At 36.8% G+C, this 11194-nt stretch overlaps 3 protein-coding genes across 4 annotated transcripts; all 3 read right to left on the bottom strand.

Moving 5' to 3' along the window:
• Positions 1-2141, bottom strand: LOC116192245 (flavin mononucleotide hydrolase 1, chloroplatic). Of its 2 annotated transcripts, none has more exons than XM_031520734.1 (7): positions 1815-2141; positions 1614-1689; positions 1418-1469; positions 1032-1146; positions 846-916; positions 671-758; positions 1-358 (listed from the first exon to the last, which is right to left on the bottom strand). In XM_031520734.1, exons 1-7 carry the CDS (start codon positions 2051-2053, stop codon positions 214-216), a joined length of 786 nt encoding a protein of 261 aa, XP_031376594.1. In that variant the 5' UTR covers positions 2054-2141; the 3' UTR covers positions 1-213. The 2 variants fall into 2 exon arrangements, with proteins under 2 accessions (XP_031376594.1, XP_031376601.1); XM_031520741.1 differs by having other exon boundaries at positions 1614-1720; positions 1815-1951.
• A 2477-nt stretch (positions 2142-4618) lies between these two features.
• Positions 4619-9544, bottom strand: LOC116193172 (putative wall-associated receptor kinase-like 16). The gene is made up of 4 exons (XM_031521965.1): positions 8702-9544; positions 8454-8615; positions 5225-6297; positions 4619-4871 (listed from the first exon to the last, which is right to left on the bottom strand). Exons 2-4 carry the CDS (start codon positions 8463-8465, stop codon positions 4646-4648), a joined length of 1311 nt encoding a protein of 436 aa, XP_031377825.1. The 5' UTR covers positions 8466-8615; positions 8702-9544; the 3' UTR covers positions 4619-4645.
• On the bottom strand, positions 8478-9541 carry LOC116207542 (wall-associated receptor kinase-like 6). Its single transcript, XM_031540534.1, has 2 exons — positions 8702-9541; positions 8478-8615 (listed from the first exon to the last, which is right to left on the bottom strand). Exons 1-2 carry the CDS (start codon positions 9539-9541, stop codon positions 8478-8480), a joined length of 978 nt encoding a protein of 325 aa, XP_031396394.1.
• Positions 9545-11194: the final 1650 nt, after the last annotated feature.

Genomic DNA, 11194 nt, shown 5'->3' with positions numbered 1-11194 from the left:
TTTCAAAAGCAGCAAGAGGAATAGATGAAAGCCAATATATGGCCCCGAAGGAGCTCAATAAACAAACATGGCTCATGAAACAGAACCAATGTAGGGTATAATCCTGCAGTGAACAGAGCAGCAAGTCCAACTACATTGAACATATACAATTTTCACATTGAACCATAATTGAATTCTGGTACTTATTGTTTGTCAAGACACTGAGACCAGGAGTTAAGGTGCCCTTTCTTCCACAACAAGCTTATCCTTCATTGGAATATCGATCCCCAACAGACAGAGATCTTTTCGCAACTGATCCACACTCTTGAATTGTAGACCTACAATACCAACTTCCAAAGCAGCCTCAACATTTTTCAACCTGTTCACCAACATATAATACATCAATAAGCATGATTATTCTTCAATGCTCTTTGAACTAATTGTACCCTATTCTACAGATATGTTATAAGTTGGAGTTAAATAGACTAATGATTCCAATTCCATTTCACTTCTTGACTCGGTCTCAAGTGCCAGCACTCATAGTCTCAACTTTTGATTCCTAATCAAAATAAAAATCGGATTTTCTGCATTGAATGTTCTGTCTTTCTCATCTCAAGTATGTCTTTTCCTTTCCGCAACAAATGGAGACATGCAAATGCAGAAATAAACGAAGGTCAATATAGGCAACAACCTGTCATCCACGAAAATGCAGTCACTTGGGTCAACTTCAAGATGTCTAACAACATCTGTGTAGAAATTAGGGTCAGGCTTCCTTTTTCCTGAAAGAATAATGAAATGGCTCCTTATCAACCATAAACTAAAATGACGGCATTTTTAGAGAGAGACTATGTAAGACGTGAATTTACCAAGTTTGCAGGAACAAAATGTCCAAGATAAGAATTTCGAGATTCGCAACTTGTCCTCAATTATTTGATACCTACAACGAACTTTTCAACGTGTGATGAGTCATTCAATTGAGTAAGCCAGGTAATTTTCCAATTTAGAGTATATCTCATGAGCTAATGACATCAAAAGACTCAAGTCCACCTTACCAGACTGGATAGTTTGTAAAAGCATGCATCTTGTAGTGGGATTCCCTTAGATCATGGAGGAGTTCTTCAACTCCATCAATGTAGGAGTAACCATTTCTCATGCATGTTTTAAGGCCTGCAAAATTGGTTAGATGTCATTATTATGACCAGACAGGAAGATGAGAAACAAATATTCTCATCACTCTCAGCCTTCTTATCATTCAGAACGGTCAAATTGGAAACAAAGAGAATGATTTCAACAATCCTCAACAGTTACTCAGATATTCAAGCATGTCAATCAGAATTTTCACGAAAAAGCTGCATTCAATCCCTCAAACTCCGGCTACACGTGATTTGGAGTTCATAAGAAGAAAACATCAACTGAAGAAAGCAGGTGAAAGGCCCACCTTCCAAGTCAAAAGGCCTCCCATCTTTAAAAAAGTTCTGAGCTAGCTCCACCTGTGGAATAAAATCGATCAAACTTCTTAATATCGAATTCACCAGAGCTACGCACATTGACATAACCAAGACAACAACAAATGTTGTTCAGAAGCTCTGAGCTTTAAGATAATCATCTCATAACAATCACAGAAAAGGGTATACCTCATCGATCAATCCCTTCTCGAACTCGATCCAAGAAGTCGGGTGCTTGCATCCTATCAGCTCCTTGAGAGACATTCTGGGGTCAGAAAATTCCCAATTTTTATTATCTAACAAGAATAAAGATACTAACTTTCAGTTGGAAAAATCAAGCAGAAAGAATGAACGAACAAAGAAGCAAACACTTTTTCAATGGTAAAGTACCCAAAGAAAGCAGGGATATCCTCGTAGAAGGGGTCCCGCACGATTGTGTCCATGATGTCGAAGAGCAACACGGGCAGCTTCCTACTGCTCACCGGTGCTGCTGTGTTGTCGGAGAAAGAGACTGCGGATGCTCTGCTGCGGATGTTAGTAGTAGGGGGGGCCATGTTTGTGAATCTTGCTGGGGTTGCCGGGAGAGGGAATTGGAATGTGTGGGCAATTGATCTCGTCAGAACCGCCATTTCCACATGGACAGAGAGAGAGAGAGAGAGAGAATCAGAGAACCACTGTCGGGCTTCTTTCGGCTTTTAATGAATTTTTCGTATGGGCGACTGATCTCGTCAGAACGGCCACTTCCACGAGTTTTTGCTTAAATTGGATCTTTTCAATAATTAAAAATTCACATTAAGATAATTTTACTCTTTAATAAATCGACACGGTTTGAATTGAATTAATTAAAATTTATTAAATTTTATGTACTACGGTGTACATGGAAAGAAAAATAAAATAAAATTCACCTTTCAATATAACTAGACAAGTTTCTTACCTTATATCTCCAATTAGGATGAGACAGAACTCTTGAGTGATTGATTTCTCTCTATTTAGAGATACCTTTTCTCAGCATAGAAACCAAACATCTTTGTCTCTTTTCAATTTACTAAACATGATCATTTTGGATAAGGATTTTTTTTTGGCTCAAATGAATAAAGATTATTGTTCTATGTTTTGATATTTGTTCCTCCTTTCTTAATTTCTTGCATTTCTTTTTTCCTTATCCACTGGACTCTTTTTTAATAGGTTATATTGAAAAGAAAACCAAGTGGGAAACGGAAAAAAAAAAAAGACAAAGATGTGGTTGGACTTATTCATAGTTAACCGTCCTTGAAACTTTTTATTTTGGGAAAATGACAAAAACTCTCATGATGCTTTGGGGTTAGAACATATCGCACCATATTCTTTCGTTTGGAACAAATCATACAATGTTTTTTGCTCCGTCAGACATAAGGGTTATAGTGTCAAATTATTTTTTATTTTCAATTCTCAATCTTTAGTCTTTTAATCATTTTAGTTCTAAATCTTTTTATTTTATCATTTCTATCCTCAACTTTCTATTTTATTTCATTTTAATCCTAAACGAAAATCGAAAGGAGAGGAGGGGTTGGGGCCACCACTCGGTGACCCCAATCCCTCCACCAAGGTTGCTGGCGTCCTCTGTGGGTGCCGGCGACCTCTGTGGAGGGGTCGGGGTCACCGATTGGAGGCCCCGACCGCTCCTCCCCTTTCGATTTTCTTTTAGGACTAAAATGAAATAAAATAAAAAGTTGAGAATATAATTGATAAAAAAAAGATTTAAAATTAAAATGATTAAAAGGCTACATATTGAGGACTGAAAATAAAAAATAATTTAACACCGGAACCTCCTATGTCTGACGGACGGAGTAAAGAACATAGTACGATTTGTTCCAAACGAAAGAACATGATGCGATTTGTCTCAATCCCAAAGCACAATGGGAATTTTTGTCTTTTTTACTTTTCTTTTTTAACTTTTGCCGCCGCCGCTCCCCCCCCCAATTCATGAAGAAATAGATCATTCCTACCTTTTTGTTTTTCAAGGTTTAAACGTGCTTGAACATTCTCGGCAGCCTAATTTCGCTTTCATTTCTCTTCATGAAGAAAAAAAATTTTGTTCTTCAAAAACTTTTTATTTGTTAAGGCTGCTTTTTATGCCTCTGCTCTTAATTTTCTGACCTTTATTTATATTTCTTAAATAATGAAAGCCCCTATATATACATATACATATAACATATAAAAGGAGATCTTTAAATTTCTTTTGATATTTTCTCTTAATAAAGTACACTACATACAACCAGCTATTTGTTTGAAACTATATAGAAATATAAATTTTTTTCCCAATTCACCTTAGTAATTACGATGCTAAATGAATATTCTTACATTTTGATTGCCTTCGAAAGATGCATTAGAACATCTAGTTTATCCATCAAATTAGTTCATTTAATTTCACTAAAGAAAATTTATTGCATGGGGCAGAATTTATAGAAATGTTTTGTTGATCATATCTTGATACGTGGCATAAGAAAACACTAAACGAACAAATAGTTTTTAATTAACTTGTTAATCACTTGGATAATGTGTCATAATTATAGCTAACTGCATGAGTATTGTTGGTTCTATAGCATTCTATTGCGTGATCTTTTAAAATTTTCTAAAAATATGGCGTGAGGCATGACATTTACTCATATATCTCTAATTCTATGGTTAAATTATTTTTTTGCATCGGAGGGCATGGTATATGATAAATATAGCTGGCGCATTCATTTAGTTAATTTGAATAAATGTTGCTTCACGATTTCTTATCCTTGCAACATCTATGGACAACACCCTATCATACGATTATTTTCACGATAATATCCATTATAACAAAATTTATAGTTTAGTTGTTACCTCCATCCCTGAAGCATACGTTCCTGTTTATTTAGATAAATTCCATATTTCTGCATTGTCGTTATAAAAAATTTATCACGTGAATACCTACTAATGACCTAAAAAGTTATCATTTGGAAATCACAGCGGGCGGACTATGGGAGATATAATCGTGGCCGGAAATGCTTGGGCCAGGGGGCCCAGTTCATCGGGCCTAATAACGATCTAATTAAGATATTTGGGCCTCGGGCTGAACAAAAGGGGGCCTGAATCAATAAAAAGTCACGAGAATTGATTTTTTTTCTTTTCTTTTTTTAAAGAATCGTATGATGAATTAAAATCAACTGAACTTGAATCTTCGAACAAAAGAAAGAAAAAGAACTGAACTTGAATCATATATCGCACCAGTAGATTCCAAAAGGATTGTAAGGTTGGGAACTTTCCCACATGAGCCTTATTGGTTTGTCCCGACTCGCGACTACGCACTGAGGCCAACATTTGACACGCGAAAATAGTGATGAGATGACTTGCTTTATGATGAGTTGCTCTCTCACAATTGCATAATTGCATAGTCCCAGCCATGGCCTTAGTTCGATTCTTCCTAGTGCGATCGAACACCTGAAGGAAGAGGAAGAGGAAGGGGTTCATTTTACTTGTTTGGTCCTTGCCTCCTTGGACTACAATGAGCCATTCCTTCTTAGGTTCACAAACTGCAAATTAATAACCGTCTATGCCTCTTCATGTGTACATGTCTTTTGCACGTCCCATTCGGCTTCTTGATGTTCAGTCATAGATTTAGTGTGGGACTAAACCGGAAATTGGCATAAGTAATGAGTTTTTTTCTTTTCGGTATATCGGAGTCTTGGGATCCAATCATATATCACGAATTCCCTGCAGTAGTCTGCAGAGCCTAGAGGAAAGATATACAAGAAGTATAGAGTAAATGGCTAAACCTGCAGAGTCATACTTGCCTTCGCTTAGCCGCATGATGTATCTGCCTTAGCTCGATTGCAACTTCTCTCATCGTCGGTCTCTCTTCTCCTCTCCTCGCTGCACATCTCACTGCCAGCCTCGCGAATGCCAGAGTTTCTTCTGTGGCAGCTTCTCTCAGTACCCTGGGATGAACAATTCCTAAAACCTGATTTTGCTGCATATGCCATACGAAGTAATCGACCAAGTGGCTGCACTGTTCCACAAATACCATTGGGTTTTTCCCTGTCAGCAATTCCATTAAGGTGACCCCGAAGCTGTAAACATCGCACTTTTCTGTGACCCGGAGGGTTATGCAGTAATCCGGATCCATGTAAGCAAACGTCCCCACAGCAATCTGGCTTATGAAATCCTCACCAGGAGAAATCGAGACGGAGAAACCGAAATTAGTCAGCTTCGCAGTGAAGGACTCGTCCAAGTAAATGTTGGAGGGCTTAACATCCATGTGGATGATAGGCTTTGCGAGGGCCATGTGCATGTAGGACAGCGCGTGCGATGTCTCAGCAGCAATCTTCACCAGTTTGGACCACGGAATGTTAAAAGCGGCAATGCTGTTACTCCCATCTCTACCATGAATTTGATCGAATAAGGTGAAGTTGGGGAGAAACTCGTAGACCAGGGTCGGTACCCGGGTCTCGAGGCAGCAACCGTGAAGTTTGGCCACGTTCTTGTGGTTGATAATCTGCTTGATCACCACCTGGTTCAGGAAGTAATCGATGTCCTGTCCATTAGGATGCAGGCCTCGAGGGGACTTTACGGCAACCACACGGCCATCTTCCAGAGTTCCCCTGTATCCAGTGCAAATATTCCGACCCAAGATAAGGCGATGGTCGTAGTTGTTGGTGGCTTCCTTGATCTCCCGGGCGGAGAAAGATCTGATGGGTTCGCTGGTGGATCCTTTTCCGTGACCAGAGGAGATCTGCATCTGCAGCAGCAGAGCTCCGTTGCGGATCATGTACTCGTCTTTGGCATCGCAAGCATCTTCGGCCTCATTCCGCTTTCTTCCACGGCCGAAGACAGCAGAACATTTCTTCAGCACCATTTCCATCTTCGGCTGCCAAGAAACAAACAGAGCCGATCGATCACATTGGCGATGGCATACCTCACTGTTCAATCATCTTACTAGGGATTTGGTACGGACAAAGTCGTCGTTGACCTCAAAAACGTGGGTCATTTAGAGGAGACCCAGTCAAATATTTATTTTTTTAATAATTATATGTATAAAACATAAGATGAAATTATCAATCGCGACTCGAGATCCATATAAATTTAATAATAAAAATGAGTTACTGGAAGTAAAAAAAAAAAAAAAGGCACAGGAGAAGTCGATGTCCTTAGGATATACATGGTGCAATTACACGTCATTACATTGTTTGTTCTCCTCATTCATAGGCCAAATAAATCGAGAAACAGAAATGACACATGATTCGATGTGGGAAGACATAATTTTCTCAACAGTTTGACGTGATGAAAACATCCCGACACGCACGATCCCATTTAATGCGACATCAAGACGAGCAAATTTTACGGGTTTGTGAGTTTTCGAGGATGATTGCATGGTAAAAAGAAAGGAAAAAACACGAGCATTTCCATTATGCTGGAGGATGTATGTTCCCATTTTTCTTCTGTTTTCACGTCTAAAGGAACGTGGAAAAGGATGCGAAAACTAATTTTTCAAGATGGAATCCTACCACGCGATATATGTTTTCCAGAAGCTGGAAAAACAGAGAAATTGGAAAACAAATAGTCATATCTCATACAGATGAACACATCCTAATCAACTTAACGGTAGAAAACATGAAAATGAGCGTACACATGAAAAGAAGGAAAGTAAATATACACGTATGTAAATATTGCTGAAAATTATTATTCCACACTGGAAAATCAAGAAGAGAATCATGAGTTTACATGTGATTTGAATACCATCATTTATTAAACTTTTTAAGTGAAAATAGATCCAAACATGTATGTATAAGCACAATTGAAATATAATAAATACTAGTATTGTGCCCGTGCATGCACGGATGGTGTTACCATCTACAGACATGGATGGTATTTATGGTACTCCTATATTCGTACATTAATTTACTTACATCATTTGATACAATTAATTGTGCAAAATTTTATTTTTAGTGTTTACTCCTAAGAGGTGGAGATGGCCATTGAGTTGCTTTAATTGTAAGAGACAATCTAATGTTTAAAATATTAAAAAAATATTATGAAATACTAACAACAACCAAAATAATGGTAATAATAATATTAAAATTAAAAGTAAAAAAGAAATTTTCTTTCAAGATCGGAAATAATATACATCAAAAGTAGTGATTATGATCTCAATGAGTTAATCAAGATGGAATGCTTGTTTATGAATGAAACATTTTTTTTTTAATAATCTACTTTCTGGTGAATAATATGCAAGGAGATGAAAGATTAGGAGAATTCATATGGATTTTAGGTGGCATTTGGTACATTGCCAATTAAGATAATTGAGAATCAGCCCCGTTTATTTTGTAAGAAATTTGATTTTAACTTTAACTTTAACTTTAACTCGACACACTACACAATAAAAACACACGTTTCCCAAGTCAAATTTATAATCACATCTCATTTGTCCTTTTCCACAATCAAAATTAAAATCAAAATCAAAGTAACTTTATCTCTGAATCCAAACGGCCCCTAATAGCTTGTTTGGTTTCAAAAATCATACTTCAACTTAATTCTACTCACAACAAAACAAAATAACTCATATAAAGTCAAAGGGTGGGCTCTATTTATACCACTCTTTACAAAATAACTCATACAAATTCAAAGGGTGGACCCTATTTATATCACTGATTTTTCCATAACAAAACAAAATAACTTATACAAAGTCAAAGGATGAGCCACATACAAAACTATTTATATCACTCTTTTTCAAAATCAAAATCTAATTTTAAAATCCTATTTTGAAATCAAACGCAGCATAAATTTTCAAGCAAATTCTCACCTTTTAATTTTTTGGGAATGTTGCATAACTATGTTTGGTATGGACTGAGAATCTTGCCAGTAATCCACATTACCTTGTTTTGCATAAAAAGAAAATCACCGGGAAACTAGTAATGAGTTTTTTTCTTTTTGATATATCGGAGATTTCAGATCTGATCATATATCGCGAATTCCCTGCAGTAGTCTGCAGAGCCTAGAGGAAAGTAAATAACAAAAAGGCTGAACCTGCAGAGTCATATTTGCCTTTGCTTAGCAGCATGATGTATCCGCCTTAGCTCGATTGCAACTTCTCTCATCGTCGGTCTCTCTTCTCCTCTGCTCGCTGCGCATCTCACTGCCAACCCCGCGAATGCCTGAGTTTCTTCTGTAGCGGCTTCTCTCAGTACCCTGGGATGAACAATTCCTAAAACCTGATTTTGCTGCATATACCATACGAAGTAATCGACCAAGTTGCGCTGCTGGTTCATCATTACCATTGGGTTTTTCGCTGTCAGCAATTCCATTAAGGTGACCCCGAAGCTGTAAACATCGCACTTTTCCGTGACCCGGTGGGTTATGCAGTACTCCGGATCCATGTATGCAGACGTCCCCACAGCAATCTGGCTTATGAAATCCTCACCAGTTGAAATCGAGACGGAGAAACCGAAATTAGCCAGCTTTGCGGTGAAGGACTCGTCCAAGTAAATGCTGGTGGGCTTAACATCCATGTGGATGATAGGCTTTGCGAGGGCCATGTGCATATAGGACAGTGCGTGCGATGTCTCGGCAGCAATCTTCACCAGTTTGGACCACGGAAGGTTAAAAGCGGCAATGCTGTTACTCCCACCTCTACCATGAATTTGATGGAATAAGTTGGCGTTGGGAAGAAACTCATAGACCAGGGTCGGTACCCGGGTCTCAAGGCAGCAACCGTGAAGTTTGACCACGTTCTTGTGGTTGATAATCTGGTTGATCACCACCTGGTTCAGGAAGAAATCGATGACCTGTCCATTAGGATGCTGGCCTCGAGGGGACTTGACGGCAACCACACGGCCATCTTCCAGAGTTCCCCTGTATCCAGTGCTATAAAACTTCGGGCCTAGGATAAGGCGATCGTCGTAGTTGTTGGTGGCTTCCTTGATCTCCCGGGCGGAGAAAGATCTGATGGGTTCGCTGGCGGATCCTTTTCCGTGACCAGAGGAGATCTGCATCTGCAGCAGCAGAGCTCCGTTGCGGATCATGTACTCGTCTTTGGCCTCGCAAGCATCTTCGGCCTCGTTCTGGTTTCTTCCACAGCCGAAGACGGCAGAACATTTCTTCAGCACCATTTCCATCTTCGGATGCCAAGAAACAAACAGAGCCGATCGATCACACTGGTGATGGCATACTTCAACGTTCAATCATCTTACTTGTGAGTTGGCATGGACAAAGTCGTTGACTTAAAAAACGTGGGTCATTGGAGGAGACCCAATCAAATGTTTATTTTTTTATTAATTATATGTATAAAACATAAGATGAAATTATCAATTGCAACTCGAGGTCCATATAAATTTAATAATAAAAATGAGTTACAGGAAGTAAAAAAAAAATGCACAGGAGAAGTCGATGTCCTTAGGATATACCTGGTGCAATTACACGTCATTACATTGTTTTTTCCCCTAATTCACAGGCCAAATAAATAAATGACACGTGATTCGACGTGATGAAAGCATCCCAACATGCACGATCCAATTTAATGCGACATCACGGATGGTGTTACCATCTATAGACATTGTATTTATGGTACTTCTATGTTCACATGTTAGTACATTAATTTTCTTGCATCATTTGATAAAATTAATTGTGCAAAATTTAATGTTAAAAGTTTACTTGTAAGAGGTGGAGATGGCCATTGAGTTGCTTTAATTGGTTATTAAAGATAGTTGTCAGAGACAATCTAATATTTAAAATATTAACAAAATATTACGAAATACTAATGACAACCAAAGTAATGATAAGAATAATATTAAAAATAAAAGTAAAAAAGAAAATTTATTTCAAGATCGGGAATAATACATATCAAAAGTAGTAATTATGATCTCAATGAATTAATCAAGATGGAACAAAAGATTTTTTACGAAAGTAAAAAGGCCCATTCTTTTTGCTTGTTTATGAATGAAATAGTTATTTTATTTTATTTTTAATTTATGCAATAAAACAAAATGAATATATGATAATTTTTTTCTTTTTTTATTCATTAAAAGTTCAATAGAATATATAATATATTAACTAAAAATATTAAATAGAAAGCATAAAGGTCTATACAATACTATTTTTCACTTCACACATGGCCTTTATATTCCCTATTTTTTTATCTCACTAATTTACTAATGATCTTTTTGTTGGAAAATTCAACATTGAAAAGAAATATTTGTCAATTTTTATAGGATATGATAGAGAAATTTAAATATTATGGTAGATTACATTAAAAAATCATTGATTTTTTTGATCTCGTCTCAAATCTACCATGTATTATTATTCATTTTTATTTTTTGATGAGAAAAGTAATGAAAGAGATCGAGCAAAAAGAGAAAAAGTAATAAAATTAATTATTTCATTTATTTACAAAGTAAATAATATATTTAATTTAAATGATCTAATAAGACAAAATAGGAATACTGGACGGAATTGTTTCTTTTTCGTATTCTATTCATTAAAGATTATATATAATACAATAGAATAATTTATTAGAATGATGAAGAATTAAAATAAAATTGCAAAAGTATGTAATGCTTTCGTCACGTTGCTTGAAAACTTAATGCATCAAATAGGATATTCAGCGAAAAATGCATCAAATAGGATATATATTTGAGAACACACACACACACACACAATATAACCACACATAACAGCTTATTATGTATAAAACCATCTATAATTTAATTTAATTTATCAATCACAGAAGAATATAACATTGCATAATTCACTTCCAAAGACAAAGTTCACGC

The sequence above is a fragment of the Punica granatum genome, chromosome 1, assembly GCF_007655135.1.
Source record: "Punica granatum isolate Tunisia-2019 chromosome 1, ASM765513v2, whole genome shotgun sequence".
NCBI lineage: Eukaryota > Viridiplantae > Streptophyta > Magnoliopsida > Myrtales > Lythraceae > Punica > Punica granatum.
The sequence above is the reverse complement of the archived record's forward strand: the minus strand, read 5'-3'. Positions and strand labels throughout refer to the sequence as shown.